A 24475-nucleotide genomic window follows, 5' to 3' on the forward strand; every position below is an offset into this window, starting at 1 on the left:
GACTTTTCAACCCCTATATCAAAGACTTTTTAACCCCTATTATTTTTTAACAAGAGTGATGCATTGATGTATTAATCACTTGTTTGATGACAGCAAATGATACCTTTGATTACATATACGTTGTTGTGTTTTAATAATATTAAAAGTGTATAATTACAGTGGCACATTACATGTAGATAATTGTACATTAATAATGGTACAGTAATATAAAGTTTTGATACCTGGTTACCCCGTACAACTGTTGTATTATTCTAAAGGGTTTTACATGTGTGACTTAACATGTGTGACTTAACATGTGTTATAATGGACAATGTTATGACCATACTTTTGTTTTTAAATAACAAAAGTGTATCATTGCATAAAGAAATAAATGCATAGAGGTATTTACGGCACAGTCACCATATTTTGCCCGTAGAACGGGCGATACTATTTCCCGGTCCCGGTCTCATCCGGTCCCTGTCTCCTCCGGTCTCCTCCGGTCTCCTCCGGTCTCTGTTTTCCAAATTTTATAGTAGCTATCGGGCGTGATCAAAAGGTGTTAATGACCGCACTTAAATTCAGTTATAAGTATATTATTGATAATAGTAATACAAAAAGAAACAATGCTTGACTACATGTAAATCAAATTTGTAAGTTAACTCAGTACTTCAGGAATTCTATTATTTTTCTTTTGTTAAACTATTGATTTTGTTGCAGCAGATGCACTTCCACGACCAGTTGCCTTATGTATTTCTGCCAACTGATAGTCTAATTTTAATTTTTATGCCGACGCATTTCATGTGGAATTTTTTCCTCACGTTCTATTTTCGCAAATAACTAAACTATCGACTAATTCTGGCATTTCACATGAACAGAATGTTTTTAATTTGAAAGTCAAAGGGATCGCGACTTTTCATTTTCTTTATAAAACGGATTTTTTTTTATTTTCTAGACAGCTGTTCCCTCATTTCACTTACAACGAAATTGACATTTGTATTTACATAGCCCTTCTTAAAACAAAAATCCACAGCATTAGCAGTTGCAAAGACACCACAGGCATGTATATTTGGTTGTTATAGAGGTCGTGGAACTTTTATAAGTTGAGATTTGTTACTTTTTATAAATTAGGAGCATCGTAGTTCCACCGATCATGACGACTTTAAATAAAGATTCTTGTATCTTGTAAGTTATATTTCATTTGTAAAATAGCCTGCCGAATATTTCAGAAGATTATTTATTATCATTTTATTTTGTCAAGGAACTCTTCATAACAGGTTAATGACAATACACAATAATGTCAAACCATGAAAGGTGTAAATGCGTTATACAACGCGTTTCAGAGATTAGCGAATTAGCGTTAAGGGCATGATAAACGGATAAGCCAGTTTTGTTATTACACACGCACGGCTACTGTTCGGTTCATACCCTATATCTATTGTTGTTTATTATAAAGGCAATTTTATAGAATAAATTATTGTTATGCAAAGGCTCTAATAATCTTGATTAGAAATAATACGATGATAACATATAACCAAATTCAAAAATAAATAAAATAATCAGCATCAGATTTCTTAAACAGCTAGAGATTTATTGCAAACTTCAAGTTGACAAATAAAATATATTCGGCTAAAGTTGTGTAATAATGACGATATATTAAATGTTAGCGAATAGCACACAATTATAAACGAAAAATGGAGACATAATGTGTTGATTACTTAAGAATGGCGCAACTTCAAATAAACACTTTTCATCTAGTAGCTTTAATGTCTAAGCACACGCATACTTACTATAATTGGATGTTCTAACATTGCAACTATATTAGCTCCAGAAAATGTGTTTGTGTACTTTTTCTCCATTCTATAATTTACTTGTTTACATGCTATGAACATTTTATAATGTTTTATGCAATAAACATATCGTATCGTATCGATATGAGTCGGATATGCAAACATGGAATTTTTCAATTGTAATCATTAATGCTTAAAAAATATAATGTCTGGAGGGGGGGGGGGGGGGGGGGTAAACAAAAAAGGAAGAACAATATACAACTTTGACATAACATAATTTAAAAGGTGCAATTCTAAGTTACTTCATACTTTAGCCGTCCTCAATCTTTTATGCAAAAAACATGAGCATTTGTACTGCCATCGCATCTTTCTCTACACCTTAAACACGAATTGCATAAATAAGGTAGACCTATAACGAATTGCATAAATTAAGACATAACGTTTATATATTTTATACCATTTTGTTACATATAAAAACAAATAAGATTGTCATAATCTTGTTATAAACATCAGCAACACAATCCGTTGCCTGGGGCCATAAGTTATAAACCGGGAATTATGAGACCGGATGAGACCGGATTTTACGAGGAGAGACCGGGAAATAGTATCGCCCCCGTAGCATTCGGAACTCTACGGCCATTTTTTCAAAAACAACCTCGGATGTATGCCGGTACATCTGTTGAAGTAGTCCGTATTTTTTTGAATAAAAGCATTAATTACATGTAGTGTTTAAGAGTTGTATTCATTGCTCTCAGTTTAAATTGATTGCCAGTGAAGTGTATTATTGCAAACATAATTACGATTCCCAAGAGTTAAGTCATAAATTTTAACTACTAAATAAGATTACTACGCGATCTATTTGCAGCGGACTTAAACGTACCACTTTTTAAGTATGTAAACCGTCCATATACATCCGAGGTTGTTTTTGAAAAAATGGCCGAGGAGCTCCGAATGCCCCCGTAGAACACCCATAAAAGTCTCCATTTGAACATTTCTAAAACTTTAATTGCTCTAAAAAAGAAACATATGTTGTTGATCTACCATATGACTATTTCAGTACAGATTGATTTTTGTTGTTGATAATGCATTATCTAATATATTATTGTATTGTATATTGTATATTATTATTATTATATTATTATGTTTAACATTTTATGAACACAGTTTAAAAGCATTTATAGCACTTAGTGTAAAAAAACTGTTCATTCTCTTCCGGGGATTTTGATAATTTGCATAATGTGTTTATTTACAGTTTAAAAATATTTTTTTAAATTCTACCGTATTACATCCGTTTAATACATTTCCTCCCCAAGCCGGTCTCTCTGGGTGGCGGCCCACGATAAAATGTCACGTGACAAATTTTCCGCATATTTTTTTTATTTGTGAAAAAATTGCTACTAAAGCACAATTGCATAAAGGTTTATATTTAAGAAGTAATAAAAAAATGAAAATACGGAAAAATATCTGTTCCTTGTGTATCTATATATCATCGCCACAACATCGTGCCTTACCATCTAACACTGCCCTACTATAATGATAATGCAGAGTATATGGGACCCATATGGGACCTATCTGGGGCATATTATGACAAAAGGTGTGAAGCCGATTCATGAAATAATGAACTTTTTTCACATAGTATCGATGTTTACATATTTTCATATAACAACGATCTTCGTTTCCCTTTGTGTATCCAATAAATATAGATGAGCAGCTATATGGGTCCCACCTGGGTCCCATCTGGGCATTCTCAACCATATGGGTCCTATATGGCCCCATATGGGCTTTTTGCCCAGATTCAGCCCATATGGGACCCATTTAGCCTTGCTTGCTGGGGGCGGCTTTGCCTTCTGGCGGTTTACCCACCCAGATATTGTATTACAAGAAACATAACGTAACACTTGTCAATCTATTCTTGTTGACTTTGATTTTATTTTATGGCATTTTGAATAAATGCCCATTATCAATCAACGCAGTGTTTCTTGTTTCTTTTCCTACATACATTACTGGTTCAACCGGCTTGCGGTCGCCTTTAAAACCTTTTTAAGTGTATAATATATAATTAAAATATATCATCTTGCTTGATAACCCACTGTGGTAAGCTGGCGAGTGTTCTGTCTACAGGAAAAACGTCCGGACATACAACAATACTGAAGGTTAGTTTAAATATTAAAATTACATAAACAATAACATATATACATTTTACATTTAAGCTTACACTAAATTGTACATTGGGTCAATGTTTATTTTCATTATTATCATTCATTATTTAAAACAAATGCATATTTGAATTAAACAATATTTATTTTTATCTAGGATGGCACTGACGCATGAACTTGATGAGAGATGGGCGAGGGAATCTCCAATTCTATGTTTTGCTTGAGCTCCTAACTTATGTACCTTACATACACGATACATATGCTTTGTTTTGTACCGTGGCCGTACCGTACCGTCAATCAATCGATCGAGCAATCAATCAATAAGTAGGTCAGTCAATCATTCAATCAATATATGAACCAAACACTCAGCGAATTTTCCGTATATCTTTCCGACCTTCCTGTTTTTTTCTTAAATCCGATAATTCAAGGACTCGTTCTTCAAATGGAGGATGCTTTCTGCCCTGATAGGTGGCGGGAAAGTAAATGTTGTTTACCGTTTGTGTACAGCCTACAGTAAAACCACTACAATGCAGCGATCAATAGCGTATGTCTTAAGATTTGCCATTAATATTTAAATTAAAATTGCTTTGCACAAATAAATGATTAACTTATGATAACTGCGCCTGACCTATTATCATTAAAAACAATTGATGTAATGCCTAGGCATTGCACAATGCATTGAACACTATTGAAGTGTGTGTGGTATAAAGTGGCTTTCTTGTGTTTTGCACGCAGCAAGACCAGTGTTTGTTTCTATTTTTGCATAGTCTATATAGATATGATTAAATCTGCGAGGAAAAATGTGCCTGGCGCGGGGCCACAACCGCCAAAACAATAGCACTGTGCTCAAAGCAATTGAGCTAACGGGGCCGCTAGTTCTGACCCACACATCAAATAATTATATTTTCTGTAACAAAAAACAAAAGGGTTGGACGCTATTAAAGACGGTTGTTTGTGTAACCTGAAACATAACCTTCTTTTTAGGGCTAGTCAGAAAATAACATGAATCACTATCATATATACATGTATGCATTAGAACCATTCGTTTAGATCTCCTAACTAGAATGTCACTTGTAACAGATCTTGTTATGACAGTTATAAATGTACTATGATTCTATACAATTTAAATCATGTTGTTATATGTCTCTGACATTTCCCGACGGAAACTGTTTGATAATAGATCTACTCTGCAACGCCAACAAAAAAAATCCCAATCAAAAACAAAATTTTGCACAGTGCTCAATTGTCATTTTCTCAATTTTACCTTATCAGATGTAGAGTTTTTTGAATGAAAGTAACTTGGCATGGATGTGCTAAAATTGGTTGACAACACTGTCTACTAGGTAAAGATGACATTGAAAAGATTTGATCGCAATGATTGAATCAGAGCATGCTCTTCTATAGTTCTGAGCCTGCTGGACATTTTAGAAAATGCCTATTGCATTTGCAGTGAAATCTTAAGTTCTGCTTTGGTTTTAATCTGTAATGGTTTCAATATATTTAGTAAAACATATCAATGCAGCCTCATGTTTGATATACATGTATGGTGAATAAAATATGTTTAAATTAAATGCCTAATTTATGGAAATACTAAGTTTACAGGGATGTGAATTGTCCGCGGATCTAATGGCCTCAGGGATCCCCCCCCCCCCCCCCCCCCCCCAAATATATATATATATTTTTTTTAGCTGGATTTAAAAAGTTTATAGAGTGCTTTTGATTGTAAGTGTTGATGTTCCAGTTTGTTTCAAATTTGAAGTCAGAAGAACTTTCAAAAGAGCTTCTAAAAAGCCAGTTTTTCTTATACAGCTGTGTGCTTTTGACCCCAAAAGAACCCATGGCCTAAATGGTTTCAGCCCTCCAGTTGCCAGGTCAATCACGTCCTTGAGTTTATTAAATAAGTATTTATTGTAAGTTATACAATATTTTTGCATTGCAGGTCATTTTTCTCATCAGGTCCAAAGAAGGAATCTGGGTGAGTACTACTACACTAATAATTATTGTTCAATTCCGAAGCCAATGGATAAATATTTTTTCTAGAGGATGGCCTGCCCATGTTTATTTACTGTTAGCCATCAGCTTGTATTGCAGCCTGCTAGTCCAAAAGGCTAGAGTTAGTAGTGTTGGTTTCGGGCTAGCAGAAATTCTTGGATGGTAAACATGGGGCTTGGGATTTTTTTTCCAGTTTTACCTAAAAACAATTTTTAAACAATTCAATAGCAAAAGACTATTGGGTTTATCCAAAAATAATTTCTGAAACATACACACGCTATTAGTAAAGCATGGAACAATGACATTTGATCACTGTAACACATGTTGAATTGTAACAGTGGTTCCTCATTATCAATCAAGCGCTCATACCATGCATGGGAAAAGTATGAAGTTATGAACTTAAAAAAATGACAGAATTTTGAAAGCTACTTGAACACTTATAAGCAAAAGTATGCATATTTGTAAAAATGACACTTTTTATTTTGGCTTGTGGAAAAGCTTATGGTCAAGTGGTCTTGCTAATTTACAAGCCCGAAAGGACATGTCCTCCGTAGAAGTTAGGACAAAGAAGCATGGTGGTTATAAAATAATGTACGAAATGACATGTACATGAGGGCTCCAATTAAGCACTCGCACACTCGCAAAATGCGAGTGAAAATTGGAAATTGCGAGTTGAGATTTAAGGTACTTGCTAAATTTTGCGAGTGAAACTGTTGAATAATAGCAACTTTCAATTTTCCTACGCTCTTTTTTCTTTAAACCCAAATGAGTGCACATTATAGACTAGTTTTTCATGTTCAGATTTAAGGCGGCAGTTTTGGGCTAAAATTGTTTCAATGCACAGTCCATCATCGTGACAAGCAAAATGGACCCCATTATATTTTGCAACAAGAACAAAGGAGAGAACAAAAATTATGTGAGAAAACTTCAGACCTAGCGAGTTGGCATTTTAAGCATTCATAAAAATTTGCAAGTACATTTTTTTCTGATTCCAAGCCCTGGTACATGTAATATGTTTCAGTATTAACCAGTAATTAAAGCTGTGCATGCTTGTAAATCATAGGCATTGCTTATGACCAAATTATTGATGTACAAATGAATAGAATTTGGTCCTTTCTCTTTGTCATATGATAGTTAACAATCATTTCATACAGTGTCAAAGACAAGGAACCCTTGAAACAGAAGAATGTGTCGCCATCAAAGCTAGATGACTCACCAATAAAGGGCCCTGCAAGAAAACGAGCCCGTGTCATAGAGAGTGATGAGGAGGAAGAAAACAGTGTTGGGTCTGCTGCCCGCGACTCCCAGGCAAAGTCACCTGCAAGTAAACCCGCCTGCCCATCTCCTGAAAACAAGCATGTTGCACAGAGGCTTGAAAAAATTAATGAAGAAAAGGTAGGGCACTAGGATTGTCAGACATGGTTATTGCCTGAAACATTTAAATAACTAGGCCAGTGTTTTATTAAAAAATAAAGATTCCTCATGTAAATAGGCCTCAGGTATTTTGCTTTGAATTCTTAACTGTTCATATATTACTATCAATACTAACCACTTGATTTATATTGTAAACATAAGCTTGTATAAATGAATGCCACAAAAACGGTGCAATAGACTGTGGAGTTATTGCAGACAGAGAGAGAAAGCCAGGACTCTGGGGTGGGGTTACAGTCTCCAGTGAGATCAGCCACAGTCACACCTGTCAAGTCACCCTTCCCCGCCAGGAAAACAGGTAACACACACAACTGTTTTGATGTACATATCTAGATATTCTTGACTGTCATGTGGAAGTCGTTTTTACCTTCAAGAATAATTCAATCATGGATACAAAATGGTTTGGGTAAAGAATAACTTCTGCTTGCATGTTTTAGTCCTTAATATTTGTTACCCCATTAAATGTATACAAGCTTCAATTTCAGACAAAACACCAATCTCCACAAATATTAGTGTTGGGAATCAGTTGCAATTTTACTATCGATGATCGGTTCCACTCAAGTAACCGATTATCGATAGTACAATCGGTTTTTAAAATACTAGATAGTACCTGAGTTGTAGTTTTATTCATGTACAGTATTAAACTCTTAATCATTATATGCATACCTTATGTCTATGATTGAAGTTATTAAGTGTTGTTGTATAAAAAATAGTTCATTTTCTTGCTCATTGTGGCTTCAGGCCCAAACAATCGATTTTCGATTATAATCTATCATCGGAACATCACTAACAAACATGATAAATTATTTAAACATTAGATGTTGATTTTTCCTCCACTGTGTTTCAGCCCGTAAGAGTATAGGAGGAAGCGCTCGGAAAAAGATTCCAAGTACGATCAACGAGGGTCGTGAGGAGATGGAGACAGACTCACCACCGACAACACAGGTAATAGTCTCGCCACTGATTATATACGTGACATGTCTCTTGACCTTCTTAAAGGATTTTGAAATAGCTTGCCACAAATATTCACCATATTGAGACGATTTACATAGGGCATGTAACAACCAGCTCAGTTCAAAATCAACCAAAAGGTCATATAACTATATTCACTATTTGCAACCACATGCATAGAGGGGTTTTTTATTACAAAAACAACTGTCTACTTTTGAATCAGTACTTGAAAAGAAATAAAAAGTTCAAACTGATTTATTTTTTTGGACAACTAAACCACAGTTTACATATGATTTTTGTCTTGAAATTTGCATCAAAGAAACAAACAATCCTCATACTTGCCAAAAACTATTTTTTTTGATATATTGAAGCCCTGTACTCAGTTGGTTTAAGTGATGAGGCTTAATATAAGGCTCATTGGCCATTCCTGGCCTTTCGACACTGCCACAGTCTAGGTGATTGTACTTTCTACAAGCGTGTTCGGTATCTCATTTCTGACTATACATGACAGATCATCAAATGTAGCAGATTATTATAAGTTAGTTGAATGGAGAAGTCATGATGCTTGCTTACACTTATTGCAAAGAGTGTCAGGTTAAAAGTAAATACATTATGGGCTGATTGTTCACAACTTTTAAAGTTAACAAAGTAACTAACAAGATTGTTGTTTACTGTTGAAAGTGAAATTTTGATAATGTGCTCATATATTTAAATAAATCAAGTACAGTTAGTTTAAACATTTATATATTTTTACAACGATTGTGAAGAAAGCTATGATAGCTTATTCTAAGTCACTCTCGTTGGCACGATGTTGCGCGAGAGTGTGGTCTTGTGTTTGGGGGGAAACAGGAGTACCTGGAGAAAACCCTCTTGTCCGGCTTGGGGACCACTAACCAAACTCACATGCGCCCAGGCCCGGAATCGAACCCAGGTCGCCTTGGTGGGAAGCGAGTGCGCTAACCGGACAACTGAATGGACAACTGAATAGTACAGTTGAACAACTGACTCAATGTTAACTACTACAGACCACAAGAGTTTCCATCAAACTGCCAGAGCAGTTAAGTTTTGAAAGTTAACAATGATGATGTTAACAGCCTTGATATTTTAACAAAGTTCTGAACATTCAGCCCAATATTGATCAAGAACCTTTCCCTTACGCAATAAAGTAAACCAGTCCAGCTCTTAAAACATCTGTGCTCGAAATGCATTGGTCTTTTGGGAAAAAAGTATGCCGCAGATTGCATCAGTTTCAAAGTTTGTGAGACTTCTTAATTCAATAGGCAAATATCACAAATCACATGGCTTTTCCAGTCACTGTGTATGCTTAGAGCATATATATATATATATGCTTAGAGCATACTCGCTAAAACTATTATGAATTGTGTCTAACATTTGACATGAACAAAAAGGATGATTGAAGGTGTAATAAGAACTGAGAGGCAGATATTAATTGCTATATACTATTAAAATTATGTGTATACTGAAGACAAAGTGTATTACCGTCAGTTAGAGATATTGGCCTACAAACATAAAAATGAAATAGTGAATTATTATTGTGTCATGTGTATCATACAGGAGTCAACATTAGTTTCTATAAAGACTGAGCCAGCCAGTACAGATACAACCGAGGAAATGACCAAGGAAATTACCAAAGACAACACAGAGGGAGGCAATGTCTCGGATAACGCTGTCATGGACAAGGAGATGTCAAACAGCAAGGCAGATGAGCAGGAGGATGAAGCCATGACGGCAGAAGACAGTATGGAGGAGGAAGAGGCACCATCAGGTAAACCTGCTTTGGGAAAGCTTCAAAAAACCTAGTGACTGTGAAATATTGGTGATATTTGTTTAGATTTTTTTAGTTTAGCTTGATTAGGCAGACAGCTTAAAGCTGATACAAATCAGTCTCAAGCTCCTTGGTAGAAATCAGTATTGGTGTCCTATTTGGGTGGCAATGAGAAAGTACCCAATTTGAGGATCGAGTCCACAACCTCTTGGGTGAGAGGTGGACACCTATACCACAAGACTACTCTCACCTTGGTTTGATTGTCCACTTGGGTGAGAGGTGGACACCTATACCACAAGACTACTCCCACCTTGGTTTGATTGTTCACTTGGGTGAGAGGTTTGATTGTCCACTTGGGCGGGAGGCAGTCACCTATACCACTAGACTACTCTCACCTTGGTTTGATTGTTCACTTGGGTGAGAGGTTTGATTGTCCACTTGGGTGGAAGGCAGTCACCTATACCACTAGACTACGCTCACCTTGGTTTGATTGTTCACTTGGGTGAGAGGTTTGATTGTCAACTTGGGTGGGAGGCAGTCACCTATACCACTAGACTACTCTCACCTTGGTTTGATTGTCCACTTGGGTGAGAGGTTTGATTGTCCACTTGGGCGGGAGGCAGTCACCTATACCACTAGACTACTCTCACCTTGGTTTGATTGTTCACTTGGGTGAGAGGTTTGATTGTCCACTTAGGTGGGAGGCAGTCACCTATACCACAAGACTACTCTCACCTTGGTTTGATTGTTCACTTGGGTGAGAGGTTTGATTGTCCACTTAGGTGGGAGGCAGTCACCTATACCACAAGACTACTCTCACCTTGGTTTGATTGTCCACTTGGGTGAGAGGTTTGATTGTCCACTTTGGTGGGAGGCAGTCACCTATACCACAAGACTACTCTCACCTTGGTTTGATTGTCCACTTGGGTGAGAGGTTTGATTGTCCACTTTGGTGGGAGGCAGTCACCTATACCACAAGACTACTCTCACCTTGGTTTGATTGTTCACTTGGGTGAGAGGTTTGATTGTCCACTTTGGTGGGAGGCAGTCACCTATACCACTAGACTACTCTCACCTTGGTTTGATTGTCCACTTGGGTGAGGTTAAAGTTCATTGTCACCTATGTCACTGCAACAGTTTTCATTTTAAGGGAAATAAACCATATTTATTCACTTTAATGCTGCTGGTTCATATTGAATAGGCTGACAGAAATTAATCTTTGCAGGAGAAAGGTCAGGAAAATTATTTGGAAAAAATGTTCTCAATATTCAAAAGGCATACCTGTTGTTTGTGATCTGTGTGGAACTTTGCTTTCTTGGAAAAACATTGAAATATTTCATCTTGAAAGTTTTCATATCTGAGACAGCATGCTACCTGTTGTGAGACCTAGATCCATCTAAGAATGCGTTAGGTCATATTTTGATTTGATTAGTGGGCGTGTAGGGTCATTAATTATTTCACATTAAAGTTTTTTGTCTGTGTCATAAATACAACAGTTTTTATTTGATTTTCATGAAACTTTGTCATTTGTTAGCATGATATTTATGACCAATGTGAATAGGGGTAGTCTCCGGTAAAGATATATGTCACTATGTCAAATATTAAGACGCAATTACGTGTTAAAGTTTCTTATTCCTTTCATAAATTTAACAGTTTTTATCCATTCTTCATGAAACTGAAACTCAGTCAGAATACTTCTCAGCGTGATATTTACGACAAGTGTGTATATGTGTCATCTATGGCCCAAAGGTCTTACCAGAGTGAATATGGGTCTGTAGCATTTACTTGAAACATGCATTCTGTGATACATGCTGCTGCATAGTTGCAGTTGTCAAAATGATAAATCAGGCTCTAATACGGTTTTCGCATAAATATATTGTTTTATAGATATAAAAAAAGAGGAAAATTAGAATATACAAAATGTTGTGCTAGAAGCAGGAAGTCAAGGTAGTCAAAGCCAGAACAGAGAGCAAGGCATTAAAATGAATGCACTCCTACAATGTAGGCACACATTTTATTTTCTTAATTGTAAGTTTGTCTTGCTTAAAGTGTTCAGCACATTTGGAGGATGTCTAGTTGTTAGGTTATACCTTTAGGGAAAACCATATTTTTACACAGATACAGTGACATCAAACAACACGTAGATACAGTCACATCAAACAACACGTAGATACAGTGACATCAAACAACACATAGATACAGTGACATCAAACAACACATCGATACAGTGACATCAAACAACACATAGATACAGTGACATCAAACAACACATTGATACAGTGACATCAAACAACACATTGATACAGTGACATCAAACAACACATTGATACAGTGACATCAAACAACACATTGATACAGTGACATCAAACAACACATTGATACAGTGACATCAAACAACACATTGATACAGTGACATCAAACAACACATTGATACAGTGACATCAAACAACACATTGATACAGTGACATCAAACAACACGTAGATACATTTACATCCAACAACACATCAGACAAGTGTGTTCGTCTTATCATACGTTTCCATGGATTTCAGGCCACCAGAAGAAGAGCAAGGCCGGTAAAGGAGTGGACACACCAAAAGGCCAGAAGAGAAAGAACAGTAAAAAGGAGGAAACTCCAAAAGAGAAAAAGACAAAAACAACTACTCCAACATCAAAAAAGAAAGGTGGGTGTTCAAAGGCTTTAGAGGGTTGTAGTTAACATTTCAATAATCAGCTATTTTACTGTGAACTGCTTTATTTGAATTTTGATGTTTGATAAATTGAGTTTAATGATTGGATCAATAAGCTTGAATTCCTGCATGTGTATTATTACTGTGCTCAAGAAACAGGAACAAGCTTGACTTTGCTTCTTTCCACTACTGGATATTTAAAGCAGTCTGCCAGCCCTTGAGTTGTGTTAGAATCTCTTAAATGCAGTGTTTCATAAGTCATTCATCAAGAAAGAAAAGTTATCTTGTATGTATGTAGCTTGAATGAATGTATATACTGTTGTTGCCAGGTAAACAGAGCCCTGTGAAAGTGAAAGAGGAGCCCAAGTCTGCGGTGAGCTCAGAGGATCAGAAAAATACAGACAGTGGCACGGAGACAACAAATGTCAAAACAGAACAGACAGACAAAAAGCCGTAAGTACATGCCCCGAATTCTCTTAGAAGGTTTTACTGCAATGTTATGGTGCAAAATAGTTGCTAAATCATAGATGTTCTTTTTGTACAATTGTACCAGTTTGTATGTACAATGGAAGACATTTATCTCTGACAATAGTGTACCAGTGTAGCCCAAAACCTTGTTTCTGAATAATCATGTACTGGTGCATTCTGGTGCGCTAATTCTGGCACTTTCTGCTCATGTGATGTAAGGATGTTTTGGAGCTGTTACAGTAAAGCTTAATGGCCCATCAAGTGCGTTTTAGGAGTTAGCAAATATAAAGAAACATTTAGGAGTTAGCAAATATAAAGGAACAAAAAATCATTCAAAAACATATCAATGTAACAAGTTAAAACCTGATAAATATTTTAATTCAAAATGGAAATTTGAAAACAAAATAATGTTGAGCCAGAAACAGGATTCAAGGTTGGGTTCTCGCAGTCCGCAATCCAAAGCCATGTCTGCTTCACAATGGAGGACCATGGTGTAATGTAACATTGGTTATGCATAATTTACAATTATGGCGGAATTTGTCAAGTTTGTTAACATCGAAATGTTTATGGCCATGATTTGCAAGTTAAGTGTACACTGGGAAACAGAGAATGGGGCTTCAATTGTATTGCATCATAAGTGAAAAGAATAATCTTAGTTGTCAGTTGTTACCAACCAACAGCCAGTTAACCAGAGGTTGAAAGACACTAGAGCAATGTTGTTGTTTTTTATTTTCTCTATCTAAAACAATGACTGCATCTGTCACAACCTTCTTTGTCTAATAATATTTGAGTGTTAACAGGGAAATTAGATAAGTATTCCTACTGTCTATGTATACAACAACACTAGATCTACAATAATAGAACTGATGTATATGGGGATAAAACTAAGTTCACAACCAGTATTTTTTTTCCTCAAACGATCACAGAATTTTACAACATGAATGATAATACTTATTTTTCACAATACAAAAACATATGATATATCAGTCAACATATGTGTGAAATCCCAGTACAATCTGTCATAAGATCAACATGCCAGAATGCCGGCTTATAGGGTTTTAGCCAGGTTTTAAAACGGACAGGGTGCTACAGAAATGGGAGAGGGTGCTGAGGGCAGAAAGGGCACCTTGTTTTGGGCAGGGTATGATTAAAGCTTTATGAATTTCATAGATAAAGTTTAAATTGTGCTTATTTAAAGTAATTTAGGTTTCAACTACTAAATATGTAAAGTTAGTTTGAATTCATAATCATTTTTCAAGTTGTGATTAAAGCAAAAGAAATATTTGATTATCATAAGCATTTAATACTTTGAAAACTGGAGGGTGCACATTCAGATCTCCATGAGGACAGAAGGGTGCTTCCAAAAAAGGATAGGGTGTAGCACCCTCCCATAACCCTCTAGCTAAAACCATAGCTTTGCTTCAAGGAATGGAAATTGTAAAAAGCTGGTCTATTTAAAATCTACAGTTTAAACAAGCTTTACAACTATTGTATCAGTGCTCACTGGAACTGTGCTTAATTCCACCACTGTACAGTGTTAGTCAGTAACATGTATGAGATATCCAGAGAATGTTGAAGAATCATTGGAGATGGCGGAGTCTTTCTTCAGCCTGAGGTAGACCTTGTCGCCGACGGTGAGGTGGAACATAGCTGTGTTACTGGCCACGCCGAAACCGGATCTGTGGTCCCCGTGCATCGGGATGCGGGGCTGCTCATTCAGCATTATTGTCACAAATGCATCCTTGTCTTCCTGGCTGAGTACATGAGCATTGAACAGGTACGTTCCGTTCACAGTGCACACAAACTGGGAGGAGTGCTCATCGAAGGAGTTCCCCTCATTAAGAAAAACTTTGTCAAACTCGATGTTCGTGTCCTGCTGTACTGGCCCAAACCGAGATGTCCTGGTCACAAAGAAGGCTATTCTAGGAGTAGGGACACACTTTTCACCTGAAACATATTCAAACACAATTTATGGTCAAGAATATTATATTCATCTTAAATAACTTTGGGCAGTATTGATCTCAGATGAATTACATGAGCAAGAAGTTCACTGTCTAGACACTAAAGGAACAGGTTTTAAAGCATAACTACATGAGTAAAAAAAAATAATTAGTAGACTGCTTGTGCTTATTGCATTTAATGCTTCATAATTGCTTATTGCATTTAATGCTTCATAATTGCTAATATTGTGCTTATTGCATTTAATGCTTCATAATTGCTAATATTAACTTGTTCAAATGATATATTTGGTATTTAGGGACCTGTTATCATTGGAAACCACTGTAATGAATGGCTGACCTTTAGTCCCCTTGTCTCCCTTAGGTCCAAATGGTCCCATTGGGCCAATGGATCCCTTCTCGCCATCCAGACCCTTGACCCCTGCACAGCCCTTCATGCCCTTTCTGCCCCGAGCCCCTTGCTCACCAGTCTCACCCTTCAACCCTGCTGCACCTGGGGAAGGAATTGGAAATTATTTGATTAATGTGTAACCATAGTAAATCTTATTACAATTATCTGTTATGGCCTTAAAATAAATACAGAACCCCCATTGATAATTCGTGAAACATTTTAAACCTTTGCAATTTGATTTAGTCAAGATGTCTTTCTAATTGACCATTTTTTTACTTGACCAGGTGTTTTGGTAAAAAAAATAACCTAAGGGTAAAATACTCATTGCCCTAAAACCTCATCTTGAGCCCTGTTAATATTTGTGCTTTACCAACAAATATCAAACTTTTTCGTGTTTCAAGATGATGTTTGTTTCCAAGTAATGGATGAAATTTATGTTGTTTAATCTTTAATTCACAACCAAATAAATATAACCAAATCTATTTAAGTCGTGCTCATACCGTTTGATTCAGACTATAGTTTGTTAAGTCACACATTCCATGAGTATCATAGCTTTACCTTTCTCCCCGATGTATCCCTTCTCCCCCCTTTCCCCCTTCTCCCCCTCAGGGCCCCGTTGCCCATGGTAACCAGGATTGCCCTGTGGCCCAGATGGTCCCTGCGGCCCCACACAGCAGGCGTTGCACGTTTCCCCCTTGTACTGGGCTCCAAGCCCCGTCAGCGTGGTCAGCAGGCACATGGACATACCCAGCCAGCTCAACATATCGTATGGATGGCACGCCCTGCAAACAGTCATACATTATTAACATAATTAATTAGATTTGTGAACTCCCCCAATCTTTTAAAATGAATCGCTATCCTGGTTTCAACCCTTACCAAGTACAGAATACTCCTTCATTTTCCACCAGAATCCTGTGTTGCAGATTATATACGGGTATTAAAAAAAGAAAAGAAAAAGAATTGACTCTGTTTACTGGTAATACAAATTTGGTATTTCTGCATGCTGCATACCATCTTGAATTCTTTATAGGTAAAATGAGGGTGTTCGTCTCTACCTTTGAAACAAACAACAGGCAACAGTAAAGGCCTGTGAACTTAATAGCTAATGTTTGCATAAGAAATCGAGTGTGATCAATTTCTAGCTGTCTTCACAATCAAGCTCAAGTAATTTGGTATGAACAAAGTTTCCTAGACCAACATTTGCTAATGTCTGAGTTTGAGATTCAGTAAACAGAATTCATAAATGTTTCAAAATATCTATAATATAACAAATTTTGACAATAAATGTGTGTCTGATAATATGTGTGACCAAGTCTTTGTAACAGATACATAATTTTGACCATATTTGCTTCTAAAAAAGCATTTTTACATAAATTATTATTTTTCTTTTCTGAGTAATTTTGACCATATTTGCTTCTAAAAAAGCATTTTTACATCGAAATTATTATTTTTCTTTTCTGAGTCTGTCTGCGACTCACAGTGTTAGTGGATAGTGGCCCAGTGACGACAGTTAGTGGATAAGGGCCCAGTGACGACATTGGTTAAAAGCAGATTTTATTCAAGTATCAAATCATGCTGATCCAGGAAAACTACTTTGAATTGATATTTGAAGACCTTTAAGATAATGCTTTTTCTCACTATCTGAAGCTATCATTGAATGGTGAAAATGATGTGCTGTGATTGATGATCGTTCTTTGTTTAGTGAGGAGATTGGCAGCATTTCCTGTGTTTGTTGGAGAGCATTTCTCTGTCACCAGCATTATGGGGAGCTTAATTTGGCAAAGATTGATCTCTCTCTGTTCCAGAAAACTTCCATTTCTTTCACAAATCTATGATTGTTTTAAACCTGGCTAAGGGCTATGGATGTTATTGTGTCCTGTAATTATTATTTTTATAGCACATGTCATGTGTGACCTAATCCATTTTGTGCTAGCAATGCTTTAGCAGTGTTCTCAGTAAAATCGGAGCCTGGTTTGATTGACCCTTTCAAGGGACTTGATTGCCATGTTTTGCGCATGATAAACACAAATGCTCTTTGACAAAGACACTGCGATATGCCAATGGCTATGCACCTCTGCAGGCCAATAATTTCATGTGTATGTTATAAATTTCTGTAATTACTGTTATTATGTTGTTTCCATCACTTTACTGTCTAATTAAATTGTGAAAATGTGGCTCTCTTCTGCCAACATATTTTGTGATTCTTGGTTGATTTAGTCCCCATACACTGATAAAAAGTGTTGTAAAAATAAATGCTCATTTATATTTTAAAAATACTACAATAGTTTTCTTACATGTAAAGGAAAAGGATTTCCTAAATATTTGGATTATGATACCCACGACTTACAAAGTTTGAAGGGAGTATATTGGAGTTACCCTGTGGTCTGTTGGTCAGTTGGATGGGTGGTTGGTGCAATTTTCCTTGTCCAAAGCATAACTTTAAACTACCTGTTGGAGTTTAAGGTGCCTTATTTGCACTTATTGTATTCTTTTGCATGAGCTGTTAATACAGTGGGTTATTTGGACAAGTCGTAGAACAGAACATAACAGGGTCATAACTCATACATTTTAAACTTATTGTTCAGAACTTAAAATGTAACCAACCATTGTTTATGGCATCTTTGTTAACTTTTAAACATGAAATGTTTTATGATGTGCTGATATATTTAAGTAAAACAAGCATAGAAGAATCAGTTGTCTCAGTATTGTGTTAAAGTACTGTAGATCACGTGAGTGTCCATACAACTTTCAGAGCATTAAAGATTTGAAAGTTAATAATAATGCTGAAAACAATGTTGTTAACGTTACTTTAACAATGTTCTTAATAATGGACCCCTTGTATGCTAGTTAACAACAAAATTAGACCTTGCAATGCATCTAAGTTTGATAACTGGGATTTTACTTTGTTACTTTAATTAAATGATAGATATTTGTGTGACTTAATCACTTTAAGACGTTGGACAAATACTTTGCAATCTGCCTTATTTGAAACTTGAGCGCTGTAGTGTTCGAAATGTTTGGTGTTGGAAATGTGTAGTGTAAGAAATGTAAAATGTTGGGAATAATAGCTTCAAATCTGCCAAACTGATTGGTTTCTGCGTTATAAACCATGGAGCTGAATTCAGTTACAAAAGCATATATATGAGGTTTTCTTATTATCAGATTTGAAATGGAGGAAAAAAGGAATAAGAAAACTAATGAGGCGAAAGTCTCGGAAATGAGCTCAATCAAGTGAGAAATGTGTTTTGCCTTTATTGGGAAGACATTTTTAAGCATATGATGGAGTGTCCATGGGGTGACATGGCCCTCCTTGAATTAAAGGGGGTTCCTGGCATTTAGGAATTCAGCTGTTGAAGAAGAAAACCTGATTTAGCTGAAAAAATGTAAAAGTTTAGGCCACACCATATTAATATTTTATTCGTTGCATTAACCCTTTAATGCAACTTGAAAATTCTATGAGATATGTTCATATTTGGCCTAAAGCAAATCTAAAAATAAATTTCACAAATATTCCAGCTCTATAACAGACTTAACATATTTCCAACTGTTGGTTACTAAATGATATAGTTACTTGATAATTAATAACATTTGTTGTTTTTGTTAAAAGAGTTGTACAGGGCTCTATTATAATGAAGCAAGACTTTGACTGTTAGCCAGTAATCACTCGAGCATTTGTAAAATATGCAATTAAACATCTGGATACCTAATTGGCAATGTTTTTATTTTGCTGTCCGGTTGTTTATAGAGATCTATCCGTAAAAAGAAATTGATTTCTGAAACTGATCAAGTGTACATGAAAGGTGAACAAAATACCATGAAAATGTTTAAGTGTAGCTGAAAGGTGAATAAAAGACCATGAAACTGTTCCAGTGTAGCTGAAAGGTGAATAAAGTACCATGAAACTGTTCAAGTGTTGCTGGAAGGTGAATAAAGTACCATGAAACTGTTCCAAGTGTTGCTGAAAGGTGAATAAAGTACCATGAAACTGTTCCAGTGTAGCTGAAGGTGAACAAAGGACCATGAAACTGTTCCAGTGTAGCTGAAAGGTGAACAAAGTACCATGAAACTGTTCCAGTGTAGCTGAAAGTTAAATAAAGGACCATGAAACTGTTCGAGTGTTGCTGAAAGGTGAATAAAGTACCATGAAACTGTTCCAGTGTAGCTGAAAGGTGAACAAAGTACCATGAAACTGTTCCAGTGTAGCTGAAAGGTGAATAAAGTACCATGAAATTGTTCCAGTGTAGCTGAAGGTGAACAAAGTACCATGAAACTGTTCCAGTGTAGCTGAAAGGTGAACAAAGTACCATGAAACTGTTCCAGTGTAGCTGAAGGTGAACAAAGTACCATGAAACTGTTCCAGTGTAGCTGAAGGTGAACAAAGTACCATGAAACTGTTCCAGTGTAGCTGAAAGGTGAATAAAGTACCATGAAATTGTTCCAGTGTAGCTGAAGGTGAACAAAGTACCATGAAACTGTTCCAGTGTAGCTGAAAGGTGAATAGAGTACCATGAAACTGTTCAAGTGTAGCTGAAGGTGAATAAAGGACCATGAAACTGTTCCAGTGTAGCTGAAAGTTAAATAAAGGACCATGAAACTGTTTGAGTGTAGCTTGAATGCATACAAAGTTCACTGAAACTGTTCAAGTGTAGCTGGAATGCATACAAAGTACCATGAAACTGTTCCAGTGTAGCTGAAAGGTGAATAAAGTACCATGAAACTGTTCAAGTGTAGCTGAAGGTGAATAAAGGACCATGAAACTGTTCCAGTGTAGCTGAAAGTTAAATAAAGGACCATGAAACTGTTTGAGTGTAGCTTGAATGCATACAAAGTTCACTGAAACTGTTCAAGTATAGCTGGAATGCATACAAAGTACCATGAAACTGTTCCAGTGTAGCTGAAAGGTGAATAAAGGACCATGAAACTGTTTGAGTGTAGCTTGAATGCATACAAAGTTCACTGAAACTGTTCAAGTATAGCTGAAAGGTGAACAAAATACCATGAAACTGTTCAAGTGTTGCTGGAAGGTGAATAAAGTACCATGAAACTGTTCAAGTGTTGCTGGAAGGTGAATAAAGTACCATGAAACTGTTCAAGTGTTGCTGAAAGGTGAATAAAGAACCATGAAATTGTTCCAGTGTAGCTGAAGGTGAACAAAGTACCATGAAACTGTTCCAGTGTAGCTGAAAGGTGAATAAAGTACCATGAAACTGTTCCAGTGTAGCTGAAAGGTGAATAAAGTACCATGAAACTGTTCAAGTGTAGCTTAAAGGTGAATAAAGGACCATGAAACTGTTCGAGTGTAGCTGAAAGGTGAATAAAGTACCATGAAACTGTTCAAGTGTAGCTGGAAGGTGAATAAAGGACCATGAAACTGTTCAAGTGTAGCTGGAAGGTGTACAGAGTTCACTGAAACTGAACAAGTATAGCTGAAAGGTATACAGAGTTCACTGAAACTGACCAAGTATAGCTAGAAGGTATACAGAGTTCACTGAAACTGAACAAGTGTAGCTGGAAGGTATACAGAGTTCACTGAAACTGACCAAGTGTAGCTGGAAGGTATACAGAGTTCACTGAAACTGACCAAGTGTAGCTGGAAGGTCTACAGAGTCCACTGAAACTGAACAAGTGTAGCTGGAAGGTCTACAGAGTTCACTGAAACTGAACAAGTGTAGCTGGAAGGTCTACAGAGTTCACTGAAACTGAACAAGTGTAGCTGGAAGGTCTACAGAGTTTACTGAAACTGCTCAAGTTTAGGGGAAAGGTGTACAGAGTTCACTGAAACTGCTCAATTGTAGGTGGAAGGCTTTCAAAAGGTTACTGGAATAGTTCAAATACTGATTGATGTTGTATTAGATAATGGAAGAAATGACAGACCAAGAAACCTGACATGTGCAAAAACCTAATGGTTTGTGTGAAGTGAAGGGGAAAAAATCTCTTATCTGTCACCATGGTAGCAGCTAGCTGAAAGACATCACTCTGTCACCATGGCAACAGGGGGTTGCTGTCACAGAAAGGTACCATCGTGACTATATATGTATAGTATCCATATAGCTCACTTGTGTGTTTCCGGGGCTCATCCAGGTACCAACTGTACTCTCGTTTTGTGGAGTGTGATTCCACTATTTTTGTTGAAATATGACAGAAATGCATTCATTTTTTGTTACTAAAATCATTAGATAATCAAGCATCAGAAACAATTTTTTAAAACAATTTGAATGGTATGAACAACGAATTCAATTAGTGCTTTATCCCAAACTGCATTAATAAGATGCATGGATAAGATGTGTGACATTTTGATAAATGGTTTTGCAAGACTATTTAATCTTGGAACTTAATTTAGAGATTGTGTCTTGTTATTTATCATTCAATCTTCTACTGATTAAATAAATGCCAGAGAAATGTTCATAGTTATTTATTACAGTTCTAATTGGTTGTCTGCAATTTTAGTTTTGAAAATGCTGTGTTTTAAATTTGTGCCTTTATTGGGAAAGCTTATTTTTCAAATGTTTCCTGACTAAACCATAAAGTTGCTTATGGTTAGACACAAAAGCAAATTGTATTGTTACGAATGTCTCTTTAAATAGTGTTTATGCTAAGGTCTCAGCAGATGGGGTGGCTGGATGCATTTAGACTTAATCATTTAGAAAGCATGTAAAGAAAACATCTGCCAAATTTCTGTATAGTCATGAATTGGTTATATTATACCCTGCCAAAAAGGGAGGGGGGGGGGGGGGGCATAGTAATGGTAGGCTTGTGTGGGTGTTTGTGCATCCGGGCAATCTTGTTGGAAGCGGAACTCAAAAAGACTGAGATATTGAATGCAAACTATACAGATATGTCTCATTAAGAAGTGCAGTGTCGTGCACAGAAACCATAACTCTTGCTGCAGATTTTTTTTAGTTAATGCCCTCTGTTAATGTATATTGTTACCCTTTGTCGTAAGGGTAAGTTGATACTGTCCTTAATTTTAGTGGTGTATGACAGTCTGTGACCGCTCTTGATTTGTATTAAAATGATGATTACCTTAGGAAGACACTTGATCATTTCTTATTTTTATGGACCATGGGTATTGATAAATAGTTCACCACAATTCCAAAAGGTCAATTTTGAAAACTGCCCGGTCTTACAGAGACATAGCCCGCAGTCAAGGGGAGTGTTTTTTCTGTTATAGTTTCGCAGAAATGTTCAAAACAAAATGGTTGTTCATTTATAAACCCTGTATTTATTGCTGAAATTCAAAGTCAAACACATTTGCTAGTTTAAACATCAATAAACCTGAAAAATATGAAGGGGACATAGTAATGGTACGCCTGTGTGTATGTTTGTGTGTTTAAACATCAATAAAACATGAACATTCAGCCAAAAAATTTTTTTTAAAGGAACTGTACACCAGATTGGCACCAAAAAGTTTTTTTCTGTAACGACTCTCAGGACAAATATTTGATAAAATGTTTTACTTTGATATCATAATTGTAAAATAAATACCAGAATGTAAAAAAAAAATCCAAGTCGGAGGTGCGAACCCGTGTCGCCAAAATTGCAGTCCAGTGTTGTATTCACTGTGCTACGAAGGCTTACCCTACATAATTGGAATATTTAAGCTATATACCTAACTTGGTAATATCACATGATAACATCGACTAGCCAATCACGCATAAGGAATGAATTTTTTTAGTTGAAAAATACGAAAAAACTTCATAAAATAAAATCAATTATAAACTATGTGGTACTTCAGTTAGTAAGTTTCAATGCATTGTACACATCGATACCAAGTTTATGTCAGTTTTCGACAATTTTCTTCGTTTTTCGCTATTTCATCATACGGAGTACAGTCCCCTTAAAATATGTAAATTTTATTGTTTCGCAATGAACACTCGTAAAATTCATTTTAAAAAGAAAATATTCAAAAAGTCAGAATTGAATAGGGAAAAATGTGTGAAAACGCATTTTCAAACAGAAATAAATATTTTGCAATTTTAAACTAAAGCCAAATAATTTATTTGTCAAATAAACTGCAACAAGAAGAAATCTGATCAGTGTGCCACAAAATAGCATTGCACACATAGCAGTTTTTCGCAGCCAGTGCATAAATGTAAGCAATTGGATGCTGTGTCACAACCATGCTGTCACCTAAAATTGGTAACTTTTTATAAGGTAAGATCATATGAATATCATAATTTAGAGATTGTTTTCTTTTTGTTCTACAAAACAGCAATATATCATCACTTGAAGTAAAATAAGTAGACATCAAAATTGAAATTTTGTAATATTGCATTAAATGGTAAAAAATGTCTTACCCTTGGTTTGGCTTAAAAAATTTAGTTTAATAATACAAACATGCATTTTAACTACATAACTGAAATGAAGTAAGCTTACCGTATCTTAATTAGTGAAGAACTTCATGTTAATATCCCTTCAAGCATAATGAAGTTGGATTCCATGCCTTGTCGGCTGTCAAGAGTACATTGATACTGTTGAAGAGCGGAATATTTTGTGCTCCGTCTTGCGTCCAATTAGGAAGAGACGTTGGTTTTCAGTTTCCAATATTATGAGGCCGTGTTGGTTGGTGGCTGGTGGCTGGGTGCAGTGATCACAGTTAGCTTGCCTGTTAATGGGTTAAACGTAAAACTGTCCAGATTTCAGCTGTAACGGATACTGAGCATTTGTTTGTAGTAGTCTTGGTGATGGCTATTATTACCCGCTGATTTTGTTTCATACTTTTGAATCATTTTGATAAAAAAAAAGATTACTCACTATTTTGATAGATTTTCTTTTTACTGTTTTTCCTTGTAAGTAAGGTTGATAGCGACAAAAAAAGTAACAAGAATTCAAAAAATAAGTTTAAGTAACAATTCTTATAGTATTTGTGCTTCCAGTCTGCGAACACT

The 24475-nt window shown here is 36.1% G+C and overlaps 2 protein-coding genes across 2 annotated transcripts in view; one reads left to right on the top strand and one right to left on the bottom strand.

Moving 5' to 3' along the window:
- Nucleotides 1-4355: 4355 nt before the first annotated feature.
- The window catches only part of LOC128222471 (DNA ligase 1-like), a 39727-nt gene continuing 19607 nt past the window's right edge, over nt 4356-24475 (top strand). The window contains exons 1-8 of the mRNA XM_052931489.1: nt 4356-4466; nt 5862-5897; nt 7069-7309; nt 7544-7643; nt 8193-8290; nt 9872-10082; nt 12633-12764; nt 13100-13223. Of these exons, the coding sequence (XP_052787449.1) occupies nt 4372-4466; nt 5862-5897; nt 7069-7309; nt 7544-7643; nt 8193-8290; nt 9872-10082; nt 12633-12764; nt 13100-13223 (1037 nt within the window). The 5' untranslated portion in view covers nt 4356-4371. The remainder of the gene's footprint in view (nt 4467-5861; nt 5898-7068; nt 7310-7543; nt 7644-8192; nt 8291-9871; nt 10083-12632; nt 12765-13099; nt 13224-24475) is intronic.
- On the bottom strand, nt 14450-24075 carry LOC128222479 (complement C1q tumor necrosis factor-related protein 7-like). Its single transcript, XM_052931501.1, has 4 exons — nt 23964-24075; nt 16146-16369; nt 15537-15689; nt 14450-15185 (listed from the first exon to the last, which is right to left on the bottom strand). Exons 2-4 carry the CDS (start codon nt 16348-16350, stop codon nt 14776-14778), a joined length of 768 nt encoding a protein of 255 aa, XP_052787461.1. The 5' UTR covers nt 16351-16369; nt 23964-24075; the 3' UTR covers nt 14450-14775.

This window comes from Mya arenaria, chromosome 2 (genome assembly GCF_026914265.1).
Source record: "Mya arenaria isolate MELC-2E11 chromosome 2, ASM2691426v1".
NCBI classification, from domain to species: Eukaryota; Metazoa; Mollusca; class Bivalvia; order Myida; family Myidae; genus Mya; species Mya arenaria.